Source organism: Pholcus phalangioides, unplaced genomic scaffold (genome assembly GCF_987345545.1).
Source record: "Pholcus phalangioides strain wild (caught in Gottingen) unplaced genomic scaffold, Ppha-v1.0 ptg000024l_1, whole genome shotgun sequence".
Taxonomy (NCBI): Eukaryota; Metazoa; Arthropoda; class Arachnida; order Araneae; family Pholcidae; genus Pholcus; species Pholcus phalangioides.
The window spans coordinates 15,907,458-15,924,895 of record NW_028301616.1 but is presented as its reverse complement, the minus strand read 5'-3'; the positions used below and the strand labels follow the sequence as shown (position 1 = coordinate 15,924,895).

General features: G+C 33.6%; 2 protein-coding genes across 4 annotated transcripts in view; one reads left to right on the top strand and one right to left on the bottom strand.

Moving 5' to 3' along the window:
• Positions 1–2,496, bottom strand: part of LOC149068847 (spatacsin) — an 85,856-nt gene extending 83,360 nt beyond the window's left edge. For 2 of the 3 annotated variants that reach the window (XM_089250713.1, XM_089250714.1), the window contains exons 1-2: positions 2,165–2,496; positions 567–751 (exon numbers count right to left, since the gene is read on the bottom strand). In XM_089250713.1, coding sequence (XP_089106839.1) covers positions 567–751; positions 2,165–2,334 — 355 coding nt within the window. In that variant the 5' untranslated portion in view covers positions 2,335–2,496. The remainder of the gene's footprint in view (positions 1–566; positions 752–2,164) is intronic. The other variant, XM_089250715.1, reaches the window with a different exon arrangement.
• A 199-nt stretch (positions 2,497–2,695) lies between these two features.
• LOC149068846 (uncharacterized) overlaps positions 2,696–17,438 on the top strand; it is a 45,839-nt gene continuing 31,096 nt past the window's right edge. Inside the window, exons 1-4 of the mRNA XM_089251154.1 lie at positions 2,696–2,893; positions 10,400–10,449; positions 13,579–13,723; positions 13,829–13,929. Of these exons, the coding sequence (XP_089107280.1) occupies positions 10,402–10,449; positions 13,579–13,723; positions 13,829–13,929 (294 nt within the window). The 5' untranslated portion in view covers positions 2,696–2,893; positions 10,400–10,401. The remainder of the gene's footprint in view (positions 2,894–10,399; positions 10,450–13,578; positions 13,724–13,828; positions 13,930–17,438) is intronic.

Below are 17,438 nucleotides of genomic sequence, written 5' to 3'. Positions count from 1 at the left end.
AGTTGGAAGCAATAGGCCAGAAAGATGAATTCTGGGAATGTGGTCAATGAATGAAGTTTGTGCAGTTATGAGCATTTATAAGTGTGTGATAGATATGCATAGCCATTTGCAAAGTGTCTATTGTGTGCAATGTTAAAAAAAAAATAGGTGTCCAACGGGCTATCAAAAATGTAGTCAACGCAAAGAATACAGTTTTATGAGAAGGGTTTCTTCAAGTCAGTTGCATGATATGTGTGACAAATTCATCAATGATGGTAACAACTATAAACAAGTCAAAATGTTGAAAAATAGTCAAAACCTTGGATTCTGTTCTGATGTTGTAGCATTTGTCTTTATCACTGATAAAGCTTTATGTCTAAAAACAAAGTATTTTTTTCAAACTTTTTTTTTTTTTTTTATAAATAATAACTCATAAATTTTCAACGTTTTGGAAGTTTGCATTCATAAATTTTTTTAATGTTTTTTACAGAAAAAAAAATTAAATAACAATACATATTTCACACTAACAACCAGCATGATTAACCATTACAAACAATCATAGTAAAAAAAGTAATGTAATACTAAACCTGTCTTATTGAGAATAAAACTAGAAAACTCGTCTTCAATGCTCCATATTTTTTTTTCAGAAATCAAAATATCAACTGAATTCCTAAAACTTTGTACATCAAAAGTATAAGCCATGATGTTCCCTGAAGTGGTAATACAGAGCAGTCGGTATGAACTTTCCACTGCCACATCTTGCCATAAATATCTGAAAAGTGACATTTTTTCCCATTAACATTGCTGTTATTACAGCATTCAATTGGGTAGAATATAAAAAGTGTAATTTAAAAATAGCTTCGAATTTGAGAGAGAGCTACATTCTGTGGTGCAAGTGCCCCTCATCCATTTTGGAACAGGCGACTTTCATTTTTGGCGCAGAACTAAAAACTAACTATATCTGCAATATAAGAAGTAATTTTTCTGTGAAATGCCAAAAGCTTTACCAAAAATTACTTTGGAACAAATAATTCTAAATAAATTTCCTTAACACAAATTAAAGTCCATTTGAATTTTTTCTGAAGTATTTTTTTAAATATTTTTTCTGAACATGCATTACTGAAATGACGAATGAAAATTATTAGACTCTTTTCAAATTAAACACCATGCATACTGAAAACCTAGGCAGCAAGAATTTCTGTTTCTTGAACACCAAAATATTATTCATCCTGTTATAGCAAAAAAAAAAAGTGCGTGCAGAATATAATAAGGATTTCCGTGATAGTCTATAGTTCGTTTCAGGTTAACTTTGCAGTGAAAGGGAAGCTACGAGGGAACCGCATCACACGTTGCTATGACAACGAAAGCCTTTCAACTAATGTATCGATGCGCAGTCGCGGTAAGGTATAGCTGATTCTCGCCAATCTCATTGAGAAAAATCTTTTTTTTACGCATAATGGTGATCTTTTTTTTTATATTTTAAAATTCTTAAACGAATAAAGATAGATTCAGAACACTATTTTTTCAGTATTCATTTTCAATCATTTAAAAAATTGAAATATTCTGCATAAATGATCATCATAAGCCTCCGATATATGAGAACTATATTTTGCGGCGAAGGAATACACTCTCTACCTTTCTCTGCACTGCAAAGTTAACCTGAAACGGACTATAGTGTGCTGCTCACCAGGTAAGTGAGAGGATGTGGGTTTGATTTCCCGCACACAAGGGCAGTTAAATTTTCTCTCTTGGATTTATCTTCGTATCAGTCAGCTGTCAAAACCTTCGTAGTAATAGCGGACAGTGACATCATCTTCAGATTAGTAACATGTGTATTCCAGGACTTGAAACAGCCCTGCTCTACGGGTAGTTCATTCACAGTATTCGCACTCCCCCCCCCCCCCCCCACCATATTTCACTTGAAACTTTGTTTCTTTACCTTTTTTTTTTTTCAGCTCCTTGCGGGGGCCCCTTAGTAGTCTATCATGACTCCCTTTCAATTTGATCTTCACCCGTACCTCCCCCCCCCCAGAGTATCTCAGGACCGCAAGGGGGCCATATGGCTCCAGGTTGAGGAAACTAGACTAAACGTTAAAAATTTCCGAGACCATTTCATATGACATATACAATTTAACAACGACGATAAAATGTTATTCATAACAATTATGTGGCAAAACCCACTCACGATTTAATGTTGGTGAAATTAGCTTCGGCTTTGGAAGACAAATTGCTAATGATAAGTCTATCATCTTTAGTGGACAGGCTAATCAGCTTGAGATCGGCTGTCATTGAGGCTGATCGGCACTCTTTCAGGTCGTGCCATAGCTTCAGCAAAGATATTATTTCTAAAGCCATGTTGAAAGTGTCAAGAAACTACCTTGATTCATGTTCAACATTTAACTTCAAACTGTTGGTACCACAGTTGCATGACAGCACCTACCAAACTCGTATCAGTATCAATATAACCCACTTTTACAAATACAAACAAAACAGCACGTGACGAAAAATTTCAATCGTACATCTCAATTATACAGGGCTTCCAGCTACTTAGCTATTCCCTGAGCTTTCTCTAGAAGAGAGATGGAGTAAGGCCCTAAAAACAGAAGTACGTACTGATCCAGTAAGTCCACTGTTGTTTCTATTTTGATGTCCGCGTTTTCAAAAACTAAAAATTGTGTGTGTAAATTTATTATTTATATAAATGCAATATTCTATGGTTGTAAAAAATAACGATTGCCATTTAGCACAAATAAAAAGTTTAATTCTTATTATTTAATACTTTGGCCGATAGATTGAATAATTAATTCACAAGCAGACGACATTGCTCTCCTGTGTTGCATATAACGTTCATGATGTTAATTTTTATTAGAGGAGATTCTAGCAGTGAAGAAGAGACGCGGTTTTTACGGCTCCGGTAATTTCTTTTTTAATTATTAAGTTTTTTGTTATTCCTTTATTAAGAGTTTTTTTCAGTATTATCTATATTAAATGAATGATTAACTATTAATATTATCTTTTATAAATATTATCTATATTAAATGAGATGATTAACTATGTTAAATAACGATACCCTCAAAAACGATAATCGCCTATATAGCAATATTACTCTCTAGTTCCGATGCACCTTTTATTTCTGTGTTAACATGCAGTGAAACCTCTATGTAACGATACAGTATGGACGGGGGAAAAATATTGTAGAGGGTGTTACGTTATATCGAGCATTAACGTCAGTTGCCGCCAAATTTAGGCAGTTTGGCTTCTCTCCAAAATTTGCGTTGTTATTACCCCAATAAAATGCATTTTAAGTATTTATTCACCTCAAAAAATTGTAATTGATTAGTTGATGAACAAAATTTAAGTGTTTCACCCTGTAAGTGAGTTTACTGCACAGCAATTTTGTGCACTACACAGTAAGTAGCTTCACCGCAACGTCATTTACACTTTCAGAGGGTAGATAACGCTATATACCAATGTTAAACACTCTTAAAAGAACAAAAACTGGTGGGGGAATTTAGGAATATTCTGCAGGTGATTTTTTGTGTGAAACGTAAAATGTATTGTAGCAGTTTTGAAATATCCTAGAAAAAATTATCTTCATAGAGGGGTTATTGTAGTAAAGGAAATTGTTGCATCGAGCGGAGTTTAACATTTGTCTAAAGGGGATTCCAAAGAAGATTTGAAAATATATATATATTGTAGAGAGGTTTATCATTTTATTGAGTATGATTACAACAAGGTTTCGCTGTATTCCAACTATAACGATAACTCATTAATGATACATTTCTCTTATCCCTTGAATATCGTTGTACAGTCGTTTCACTGTATAATTTTTATTACCACTCGCTTCATAATTTCGTATTTTTTCTGAAAATAGTTTCTTTAGATTTCATAATGATGTCTGGCTGGCTTTCAATTTTTAGAATCATTCTTGTTAAAGTTTCATCAAAATGTCAATTTAATATTTGTTTAAATAAACTATGTTGAAATTCCTGAATGCACTAACGGTGCCTTATTTTGTTTTTGTAATCAGTAGCTTTTCATTTGGATTATTAATAATCTTATGTTTTCATAGGGGGTCTTAAGTATTCATTAAAAACCTGGAGGAAATTATACTAGGGCTCAAGGCCGGAACTTAAGTGAGGCGGGGAGGGCAGCAATTTTAGGTGGGAACAAAAAACAGGTGTAAAATTATCAAATTTTACAAATTTGGGCGGCAAAAATCCTTGTTATGGCCCTATCAGGACTTGAAAAATCCCAGGTTGCTATAGTGATAGAAAAATTAGTACTGGTGCCTAAACGATTATTAAATAGAATTCTTTGGCCAGCACAACATTTTTGGAAATTATGTCAGCAAGTCTAGCTATATATACACCAGAAAGTTTTCCAAGTCCTGAAAAAAAAGCAGGAAAAACATTTTTCACCATTTTGATTTAAAAAATGTATGCTTGGATCTGAAGAAATTTGATTGTCACCTAAATTATTTTCCAATTTGTCAAGCCCTAATTTTATACTCATGTATGACAACCAAATTGATACGTTTACGTAATTTGGTATTTTAATAAATCTCCATTTTCATATTTCCATGGGGATTGGGAAACTGCTTTGAATGTTTTACTGTTAAGGCTTGCTTAGTAGTTGACTAAATGTTTAGTAAATTCAGAGCATGTGAACGGTAAATTTAAGTTGTGATTTAGTGGTCAAATAGATAAGTAGAATAGAATCCAGTCTATTTTTTGTGATTAAGTAGGCACTATGCCAGTAGGTGGGGTCCTCACATTATCCTGTGATCATTCACTGTTCATATTGGGAAAATTTTAAAGTACTTGTTATGATTTAAACTTTGGTTAACTACTAAATCACTTAACCTGTGTAAACAGGTCTTAATTTCCATTTTTCAGAATCAATTGAGGAAAAAAACGTTACTACAGTGGAACCCTGTTTATATGGCATTCAAGAGGCAGCGTCGAAACATTGTATGAATGTGAAAAATGCACAACTGAAATCTTGTTTTGGAATGAAATTAAACTACTCCAAATTTGAAATTTTTTTTCCCATTTTTAGATTTTGCTTAAAAATTATCTGAATATTAAGAATACATGGAGGAAAAATCATGAAATTGAATTAAATTTCTCAAAAAAGCATGATAAGGATAATGTCACCATTACATTAATCTTTTTCTTACCCAAAACTTTTTCCACAGGCAATAGGTTGTATTCATGGATCTATTTTTATTACACTTTTGTACAACCGTCTTTGAAAGAGACTAAGGATATTTTATTGCTTCACAAGGTCGAACTCTGCCACAAAACTGTGCTGGAAGACATCTCAGCAACAGGAAAAGTCTGGCAGCAGAGTTCTGGCGTTCATTGCTTCACAGGGTCTTTTTTTCTTCATAGATCCAGAATTCTTTTTGAAGGCAACATTTTTTTTTCTCAACATTAGGAACAGCTGATTTGAAACCCGTAGCCAGCAAGATACCACAACCAAAGGAAATTATACTTTAAATTATAGAGCAAACTGATATTGCACTTCTTTCTTATTGGCAGACAGTATCTTCTCAAATGTGTTGATGGATTTTCCAATGCTTCAGGAATTATGCTTTGAAACAGAACACAAAAAAAAAGTTGATTGATGTAGGAATGAGTTGCGACCAAAGCCAAACATCGTATAAATGAGCCATTGTATCAGATCTTTGGTTATGTTCATTTATATTGTAAAAATTTATAGAAATCTTTAGCGAGTAGATTTAAATTTGTATTTAAATTACATCTTAATTACAACCTCATGGGAGTACAGCTCATGATACAGTGGAAAGGATTAATTCTTTTTTCTGTTCTTTTATTTAATGATGAAAAAAAACCAGGGCAAATACCTAATGTCAGACCAAGTTCTTTTTAGTCCCTCCAATGTATGCCCAGATATCTTGCAGGGATTTCTCTTATGGCTAACCCTTTATACATTGTTATAAATTTCACTGATTTGCATTATAAATGACACAGTAGAAACCACTACATCCTCTGTAAAATGTCAAATCTTTTTTCAAGAAGAAGGCTTTCTCCTGGTTTCGTTTAGGTGGTAGTAGGTGCGGATACAGGGTCATATGTCAAGGAGGGCAAATTATAGGGGAATAAAGGACGTATGGTGAATATACGTTCTATATTTTACAGGATAAAGCCTCTATATTCTTTGTATGCAGTAGTGGTCCTTCCTCTCCCCGATTCCAAGAACAATAAACCGAGGAAGAGGATATACTATGTATTTTTCTATTATTTATGCTGTGTATCAGAGTCTACCAATTTAAATCACTTGGAAAAAATTACAGAAAAATATTGGGTGTTAAACTTAGCATCTAGCTAAACAGCACTAAGTATTTTCAATGCATTGCAATGTGGTACTAAGGTTCCCCTGATTTAAAAACAGAGGAATATTTTTTGTATAAAGCCTTGAATTCTATGCCCTAATTGCTGATTCAAAATAATAATAGATGTTGTACCAACATAAATATCATTAGGCTTGTGACTTTACATTTTGTATTAAATTAATTGAGTTTGCTTGTTTATTTGCTCTCTCCAAAACTCTTTAAATCTGTGAAAGAATAAAAATGTGTAAACTATTAACTACACCATGCATCGGAAATACATCCACCAATTGTGCAAGAAACAATCTTGTTAATAGAATTTTTTTTATTTAGTTGCTGCCAGGGTTGTTTGGTTTAAATCCCGTTTAAACCAAGTGGTTTTTTAAAACCATCAGTCTGGTTTTTTTCAAAAAATCACAAAAGTGACCTAAATATAATTTTTTTCCCTTGAAAAATATCATATTAGTTTATTATTTGCCAATATGTTTTATTCTTCCCACATTTTATATTCTTGGGGTATATTCTGATGGTATATCTTTAAATGGTGTAAGATGATATAAGTGGTTTTTTTTTTTTTAAAAATCTCATAAAAATGGCCTGAATATAATTTTTTTATATTAAATATCTTGGTTGCTTAAAGCTATAAATAGAAGCCAAAATTTCTTATTCTTGCCAGATTTTCTAACATTACATTCTGATGCTTTATCTTATAGCAAATTCAGGAATAAGAATTGCATTACACATCTTGATGTAGTGGAATATTATCTCACAGGGTTTTTTTTGTTTTTTTCCTTCACAAAGAAGCAGCAGTAGTAGTGACACCATCATGCTAGGGACACACACACACAGGTGGTCTTATAATCCAATAAAGACACCAGCTGCCCCTAAGGCAGGGACAGCTTAAGCGAGGGCACAAGGGGTGCAGGTTGTAAGTGGTATCAGCGTAGACTTCAGTTAAGACCCCAAAATTTAACAAAGTAAAAATTCATCACGCTTTTGAGTTATACCTCGACAGCAGAAACGTTGAGAAAATAGACAGGGCCTTTGACCGTAATGCCAGAAACAAGAATGTAAGCTATCGGGGCGGCTCAAGACAAAATCTGCACCCGTGCTGGACTTATTTGTTGCGGGTTCTGCCTATCCCCTCATAGCCCCTACATCCTGCATGAGGAACTGTAGGCTGGATTCTTTCGCTCTACCCAAGCTAGATTTTCCATGGGGCCCCTTCTACAGTTAATTTATAGTTTTTCATACTAGTATGAAAAAAAATAAAAACGATAAGGATTTGGTTCCGGGCCGCCAAGCTAGAACCCTGTCAGCCCTACCCTTTGGGGTCATTCCCCTTCCTCACAACTTATCCAAACAATTCCTAACAAAAAAACTTTTTCTGCCTTCCATCTTGTATTTTGCGCTCCTCCAGAGCAGACAGGAAACATTTTCGTTGATTTTTTCCGGCCAATATAACTTTTTTTTGCCCATTCACCTCAGATTTATCACCCTTCTTGCGTGGCAACCTGAGCGGCGGCAATGAGTCGCAAGGCCAAGCGCTGCCCCTGTACTCTATCACAAGGCGCAAGTGGGCATTTTGGTTCCCCTCATCCAGAATTTGTTCCAGAATAGTCTAATGAAAACAAAGGAAAAATTTTGCTTCTTACTTGTCCAGTCCCTAGAGTACAAAAAACACCTTTGAAAAAAATTTCTTAATGAAAAATAACCTTGTTATACATCATCCTTACAAGATAAGTGATGATGGCTCACAGAAATAAGTGCTGCTTCAAGGATTCAGTTATCTGGCATTATTAAGTATTTTAAAATAATTCTGGAACAAAAAAAAAACAGGAAAAAATCTATTTCAAAAGCGGGACGTATGGTCATGCACATTTTGTACAGTACACAATGGTGTGTGGCTTCTGAAACAAATCAGGTTCATCTCGTGATCCCCTTCACTGAAGGCTTCTAGTGCTTGTGCCCTGGTTGCCATGGGGCAACATATGAGGCTTTGCACCCGGGCGGCAGGTAAGCTCGAACTGCCCCTGCCCTAAGGGACACAAAGACCAGTGTACTAGTAGTTACATTACCTCACAGACATTTCATTTTCTTTCCCATAAGAAGTAGCACATCTCATAATGCATATATATTGCCCAGTCTTAATATTCAATAGTGGTTTGTTTGTTTTTTCACTCACCATTAAGCCCAGTTAATCAAGGTTCTACTGTATAGTAGTAACAGCTTTATGAAAAATAATCATCTATAAGCAGAGTGAGATTGTAATTAAAGTTTTGATTCCAAAACTATACAATAAGAGCTACTGGTCAGAATGACTTGAAAATTTGCATAGGTAGGCCTACTCCTGAAGCAATGGAAATTTAAGGAAACATTTATTTTCTGGATATTATGCTGAGGTGAACTCTGAAAGAAAAGTCATCTTGTCTTTGCCGGCACTTGAACCTAGGCCCTCTTGCATACCGGGCAAGCATGCTACCATTTACGCCATTGAAGACATGACCCTGCCTTCCTTATTTCACGCACTGTGGCGTGAAACACTGAAGTAGAGACATTAGTAGCCTCTCTTAACTTCAGGAAATGGCCCCCCAGGTGGGACGGTTTAGAGCAGTGTTTCACAACGTTTTGATGTTCGCGGCACCCTTGGGAATAACGTCAAAATTTGAGACACCCTTCCTTGAATACAGAGTTTACTACAAAAGAAATTACTGAGTGAAAATACATCAATAGAGTTTTGTTCGATTAATCATTAATGTGAAACTTTTGATTGATACTTAGAGTACAGACACTTGGTATCAGGCCTTACAGTTGGTAACGAAACATCCATATTGTCCTCAAGGCCTTGCAGTGTATTTATTGCTTTCTATGACGATAAATGTAAAAACTATTGTCTCCATAATCAGAGAAGGCTTGCTCGCATATAATGATATGATATTGAAAAGGGTGAAAGTGTGTTAATTCATTAGATTAAGATACTACTCTCTCAATCCAAGCCAAAAAACAAGTTAATTTTAATCAAAAAAAATTGGATTTTTTTAACAAAATCATGATTTTTTCATACCCCTGCTGTATACAGATTCCTTTATCTTGCCGAAAGGGAAGGAACAATCGTAAATTGCAAACACCGTCTTTTTCCTTTTATCATCAACAGACAACAAAACATGAACAGAAGCTGGTTCCGCCCACTGGCAGTTATTCTAATAGATTGGAGGGGGGGATGGAAAAACATTTTCGAGTGAGGAGCCCGCTTTACAAAATCTCTGAGCTTGTCATTGCCGAATGAGAAGTTTTAAGGGAGGAGAGATATCTTGACATTGCCAATATATACAAAGCATCGGGTTAGGCAAAATAGCTCGTAAATGCTATAGATTATACACAACCCACAACTGAAGGGGGTTGAACATAGATTCACAGTATTTGTGTTCTCTCTGTCAGGATACTCATCAGGCTATTGCTTGTACTTGTTTGATGTATGTTTGTGCCGCTTTGGTTTCACACCAAGCTTTGGCTCGGGAGGATCTCAAAGCCAAGCATCAGTTACCTGATAAATGACTTTATCTTACACGTGAACCAGGAGGCTTTCCAAGTTGTACTGATTGCTGGTTAAGCCTTGTGAGCCTGTCACATCAATTATCCCATCCACACATTGCTTGTAAGCTTTTAAAGTTATGTGAGTACAAGCTTGAGGACAAGTAGCATAGATCAGAGCTTGACAAATCCCAAGTTGTTATGACAACTTTAAAATAGGCATTGATGCCCAGAATTTCATGTGGGATTGACTGGCCCTATATTTTCGTCGAGGGAAAATATGATGAAAATTCCTGGAAGAGAAGGTATGTGTGTGCTGCTCTGACCTGGCCTTCGTTTATATGGTATGGTCAAAACTGGTTCTGAAATAGGTTTTTAATACTTCAAGTTAATGCTATTAACTTAGTGGTAACTAATATGTAGGGGTTCAGGTGTTTTTTTTTTTTTTTTGTAACAGTTTTCAGCATTCATTTCAAAAAATGTACTTGATAAACAATAACAAATTGTGCCATTTTTTTTCTTTGTTTACAGTCATGAATATCCTGACTCAAGCTCCCATGGAGTCATCATTGATACAAAAAGTATGTTCAGTGTGATTGCATTCTATAAACTTCTATGAAATAATTCATTTGAAGTATTCAGATGAAATAATTCAATTCAGTTGAAAAATTGAATCAAAGTTTGAGGAAATGTGATTTGATTTCTAGCTTTAATCTGGGGTTTTATGCCCCAGAGGTATTTAAAAAGATATTGAAATAAAGTATATATAGATGCTATTTTATCAATTTTAAGTACAGTAGAACATCGGTTATCTGAAGACATTGGGACCAAAGGGTGTTCGGAAAAGTGAAAAGTTCGGAAAATCGGTTTCGAAACTAATTCGATAACACAAAGGAATAAATTGAAATTCAGCAACAAAAACCTTAAAATAATTAAAATTAACCGACTTATTCTGAAAAGTAAATGAAGAAAAGGCAGCACATCACAAAAGAAAAAAATGAACTTGCTTATACGACATTGTGCCGTCTCATCCCGTAATATTTTATACATTAAAAATTGAAGCAGATCAGTGTTAAGCTGCGATTCTAACCACGCCAGACATTTTGTGAAACACTGTTCTGCCTCACTGTGCGTTATTACATCTGCCGTTGGTTCATCTTCGTCACAGTCATCCTGATCAACTTCATCCTGAATCATTCACTTTTGTAATTATTTCTCCGTCATCCAAAAAATGATATCCTGGATCGTTACAATCAATTTTCAACCACTGGGACACATTCTTTCATGACAGGACTGGAATACAGGGAGTTCCTGAAGCATATCTAAGCATTCTTTCGAATGTAGAAGATTTCGATCGTCTTTAGTGGTTACGTTAAAACCATGAAAATATGGGCATAACTCTCTAAACCTTTGCGAGACTTTAGTCCATCTGCTGTTTTCAAACTGACTGCAAAATTTTCTATTTTATCAAATTTTTTTTTAAATCACTGAGGGTTGTCACACCTAGTCTGTATTCAGCTGCAAATTTCCACCATCACCCGCTTTCAATCTTTTCACTATTTCCACTTTTTTTTTCGATGTTTAAAACAACACATTTTCGTTTTGTCACTATTCTGCACTTGAGAGAGACAAAAAGTGTTGGCACTGTTAAAGCTAAAGAAAGATAGAAAAATATCTGTTTTAAGCAAGCTAGGAAAGATACTTCCCCAAAAAAACCGTAATAAAAACTGTTTTGTTGTCAAGAAGACCCTTCCCCCCCCCCCCTCATTAATTCACACCCACAGGATTAAGGTGAATTTGTAGATAAGAAAAAATATGCCAGCTAAATCTGCTTCTATTCACACGTTTGTTTGTCTGTCAATTGTTTGTAACTGCATATACTGTACCTAGATCCACCATTGTTTACATCTATAGCTCACGGGTACTATATGTACAATTGTTTGGAAATGGATTATTGTACAATAGAACGAGGCTATCGAGTTGGAAGAGGATTCAAGTTCCAAGAAAATACCAACTGTGTTCAGCATCATTGACTGAATATGAGTTAGGTTGATAAGGTGTTCGGTTGACCGAGTTGTTCGGAAAATTGATGTTCGGATAATCGATGTTCTACTGTACTACTTTTTGAAGGTTAGTTACTCAAAATTTCTCTGACACTGCTTTCCTATATTTCCTTCTCTTCAATCCATCAGTATGCCCCCATCTTAAAGGTAAGTCTGCATACGCCCTGGATGTTTTTGATTGCCATACCAATATCACTGGGTTCCTCCAACCTGGAAAGTCGGGGGGGGGGGGGATTGTGGGTCAGGGTTCAGACAAGAAAGTCATTGAATGTTTAAACACTGGAATATTTCTTCAAGAGATTGTAAATAACTGTGGTTGAATAGAAAAATATATACACAGGGTGCATATCTAACAACACGAACTGCAAATTACTGATGAACCATTGATCCTAGAGCAGGACTGGACAGGTGCCAGGCAGTCATGGCAACTAAAAAAGTAGTATTGCTGCCTCAAATTTTTTTTGTGTGGTTACTGAATTACCAGCTAAGAACAGCATTTGATAAAGCTTTTTCCCCCATTTTCACTTTTTTGATAAAGGAATTTTTTGTCTAGCTTAAACCCTGCTTCCAGTTAGAAAAAGTATCCAAATAATGTGTAGACCTCAGATAAGTCATTCGTATTGCAAGGAGTTGTTTAATTATTAAAATAAAAAATAATGGACTTTCTATATGGACACCCTGTGCTCAAAAATCGAATTATAAAGTTTTTGCCCTGTTTCTACTGAGGGTAAAGAAAAAAAAAATTCCATGTTTCTAAGTACAATATTTGATGAAATATTTGAAGAACAGAAACCTGAGAAAAGTTGGTGAAAAACAGCATAAATAAGGAAAAAAGTGTTTTCCGTTAGTTTATAAAAGAGATAATATTTGTTGTCTTAATCAAATGTAAATCTTGGTATTCTGTTTTTTTTATTATAAATAAGTATTATTGTTTAATATGCAACTTTTGGGAGGGGCAATACTGTATCAATTTGATGTTTTAGAAAATATTTGGTTATTTGATGAGGGAAATAGTCATCCAGTAGTCAGGGGAAATCTTTCATTCAAACATTGTAGAAGCCCTGAATGTGCTGCAGTGATATTACATTAATTCTTCACTAAAAATGCACCTACTTTGCAATTATTCAACTAGTATGTGAGAAAAGGTCTAAAAACCATACTCAAGGTAATTAAAGCTTAGGTGCTTTGTACAAGTTGACACTGACAGAATTACTGGACTGTAGTGCATATAAAATTTGATTTTGGATGCAAGATATTCATGGTGTGAGTAAATTTCAAAAACTGATCAGGCGAATAGGTTGATTTGCCGCTCAGCACGATACATTGTTTGCTTCTTGTCTCAGTATCCTTTTATCTTCCCTGTCCACAATTATTATTAATAAAAAAAAAGAAACATTATATAAATATGTATTCTCACAAAATTTTTCAAATCAAATCCGAACTTTATGTACTTGTTTGCTATAGGCCTACCCAAAAGTCATAAATAAAAATAGTTAAGAGCATAAAATTATGGTGCTCTATTATGCAAATTCTTTTAAATTTTTTACATGTTTTAGAAAATAATAAATTTTTACTATATTTTAGTTCTAGTTCTCATTTAGTGATTTTTAAATTTCAAATGGATTTAAATGTTTTTATTAACTTTAGTGGTATATGATGATGAAAGAAAAGTTGCTGTCACCTGAAACCTCTCTATTATATATGAAGCGTATTATTGTGACAACAGTGTCTATGTTTTTACACAGCAGACAGGTATTTTCTGATGACGACTTCACTGACAAACATCTTGGTGGTAAGTTCAAAACACTCAAATTTTCTATCTTATAATGCTTTTGTGTATTTAGCCTTGTCATCACAAGTAAGATTATATGATGTTAGTATTTGTGTTGATTTTTAGACTTTTCATTCAAGTTGCTGTCCACAAATTCTTCAAATAGCTCTGTCCAGAGACTTTTGTCATTGATGAAATCATGCTTTGATTCATTGGATTCTGGTTATGTAAGTAAATATCTGTTGAAATGGGGGTATATTTCTTGTACACTATGCCTCAAAAATTTAGATTTTTTTTTTGTAATAACTTTTACAGCTTGTGGTGTAATGAAATATAATTTTTTTGAAGAAAAAAAGTATTTTTTTAATATTATAAAGATTATATTCCCATAATAAAAATTGTATTTATAATTGTTAAAAATATGTGTCCCAAAAGTTTATGGAGACTATTGAATATATGCAAATTTAAAATATGTAATCATGACGCAAGGCTTGAAACCTATAAATGCAATAAGATGGAATAAGGTGCAAGAGAATTTTTTGTTTACAAGATGGCAAAAGTGACATAGCTTGCTCTGGATGAGATTAAAAAAATTTTGAGATTGAAGTTGCAAAGAAGCCTATTGAATACTTTCCAAAGACTTTAAATCTTTACAAAAGCATAATTTATAGCATTTTAGCTAGTAAGTTTTACCATAAAAAATCGTGCTTTCTGGTCGACCTTGATGTATGACTTCACACCATGATAGGCCGATAAAAAGAATGGTGTCTACCCAGATGATGTTTGTTTGTTTGTGGAATTGCTTGGGCATCTGGTTTGAAATAGAAAATTTTGCTTCAAATTTTAAAATGCGCTGAGTAGTGTTTTCGATTTATACAGAATTTCAGTTAAAACAAATTTTTTGTCAATTTCTTGGAAGTCATTCTATCAACATTCTTGTGTATCATACAAATTTGATAGAAAGAGGAGAAAAAATAAAATGCCTGACTCAAGTTTTTATAATTTCAAAGATATTGGTTTTCAAGATGCTTTGCTAAATGAATAAACAATTTAGTCATTGTTAATCTCACAAAATTCAATAAATCCATAAAAATTATGAATAAAATAGTTGAGAGAGAAAAGTAAGTTCTGAAGTTTTCCATAAAGTTCCTATTTTTGCATTTAAGTTGTATATTTTGTCTTCATCATGAAACATCATTAATATTTCACTAAAACTTTTCATTAACATAATGTTATGATGGTTATTGGGGAAAATTTCCTCACTGAAATATGCATTATTTATTTCATCTCTTAAAAAAATAAATTATTCTTATAAAATTTTATATTCATTCATAATTATACATTCTTATTAAAAATTAAAATTATATAAGTTTTCCATGAGGTTAATTTAGAATTGAAGATTGATAAGTTAAAACTTAATTTATTAATTCAGTGCTCCCACTTGTCCTACTTTTCCACCAAATCCTAACTTCAAAATTTGTGTAATTGGTTTTAATTCAGCAGGGAATCATTGATATATTGCCAAATAGTACAAATGTTGTAACATTGTTGGCGGAATCAATTAATGATTCTGCCAAAGCAGAAATTGTATCGTTTTCAAGGTTATTTGGGGGGTTGTATGTAGCCCATATTTGGTTTATTAATTTCACTTTTTCGTAATTTGAGGGTTCAACAAGTAGAGTAGTCATTAAAAACTTCTGTCTGGATGGAAAAAATAATTTTGTATTTACTTTTCATGGTCTTGGACAGTGAGGAAAGTGACTAGCAGTCATCATTCAAAATTATGGTGCACATTTTGTGTATAGGTGAGAAACAACAGTTTGTATTACAAAGCAGTTAGATACATAAGCCTATTCTAGGTTTGGTGATTCTGATGCTACCCAATAGCATTCCATTGTCTTCTGTATTTTTAGGGGCATGCAGAAGCATAAACAATGTATACAATACTCAGCAAAGAGCTATAAATGAAAGTGCTTCATTTTTCAAAAACGATTACACTGGTATCAAACAGTAAAATGTAAACAAATCCCTTTAAAAAAAATGGCAACTCAGTAAAATTTACTGAGTTGCCATCCTTTTTTTAAAGGTATTTGTTGTAATTACACATTAGAGCTTGTAATTTACACATTTTGCACTGAGCTTTTGAAAGTGGTCTTGAAGGAGCGTCATTCTTAAAAATCTTACATACCTTCATAATTTGCTGTGCATTGTCGAAGAAAGTTGACAGATTTGTCACTCCTTTTTGTGGAAGACTCCAAAAAAAAAATTTAATTTATATTGTGAGGAGAACAGAAAAGAATTATCTGTGGTTGCTAGTGCACTGTTTTGGCCAAAAATTGTTTTTGTAACCAAGCCATTTCTGTCATTTTGCTTTGACTTGAATCAATCTTATAGGATACTGAATGAATGATCTTATGAATACTATGGGGAAAAAATTAATGGGGGAAATTTTTTTTTAATAAAAAAAATTTTTTTAGGCATTTTTTTTTGGTTATCCTATGATTATGTTGTCTAGGGGCTACCCTCCCCATCCTACTTTTTACCGTAGTCATTTTTCCTACTTTTCTAATTTTTTTGAGTGGGAGCCCTGGTTAATTTTTTAAAATATGTTTCATAGATGTGAGCAAAATGTATTTTATATTGTATCCTTGATAAATCTTCATAATCGTATCGTGTAGAAAAAAAAGGTCTGAAAGCTTGAATATTAGATGATTAGCTCTTTCTAGCCATGATGAAACACTGTATGGTAATGTAATGAGACTAGGGCTTGGATTTTTATGACCTGAAATTCTTAAAAATATGCAAGCATATGACCTAAAAAACAAGAAAATGTGACCTTAAAATTTAAAGATGTGAAATTATAATTTTCCCATTATTTATCTTTCAGTTATTGTTTCTTATCTTATTAAGTTAAAAAAATAAACAAAAAGATTCATCAATTTACATTTTTAATTAAACTTCCCTCACCAAATTCAAATGAAAACCAAGCTTACCTTATGCACAATAACTATTCTTTAGTATGTTCTAGAATTGCACTGGATTTTATAAGATGCAATTTGAAATGTTAAAAAAATGCTATTGTTTACCTTTTTCTAGAATATATAAAGAAACAACTGGCAAAGGTTTTTTAAAAATTTGGGAAAAATTACCAGATGAAGCAATATTTGAAGAAGGCTTGTCATAAAGCAGACATTTAGTTTCTGCAATCTCATTAATTGTTTCTCAAACTTAATTGTAATTTTGTTGCAAATAAAATCTGTTTTGTACTGAAACTTTTAACACGTTTAACCAAATGTGATAGAGTAGTATCATCGATCCTCCTTTTAAACCGATCACAACTCTGGTGTACCATCATTGGGCTATTAATACGGTTTTACTCTCTTACAAAGGTAAGTGAGTTGTACTGAAAGTCTGTGTATGTCTATACCTAACTGATACCTAATATACCTAACCATCTGCTTGCATGTCTAGTGTTGTGCTTAAAGTTAGTTCTGCCATACCAGTGGCTACACTGTGCCACTGGTGGGATTCAAACCCATGTCCTCATGATGCGAATCCCTCACAATGCCCACATGACCTCATAGCAGCCTACATACCATCAGTGTTGAAAATCGTCCTCCCCAAATTAGAGTTGGTAAAAAAACAGGGTTTTATTTGTTTAAATACCATTTACATTAAAAATAATGAATTTTTTTACAAACCATTCAAACTTCTAATAATTAATTAAAATAAAATG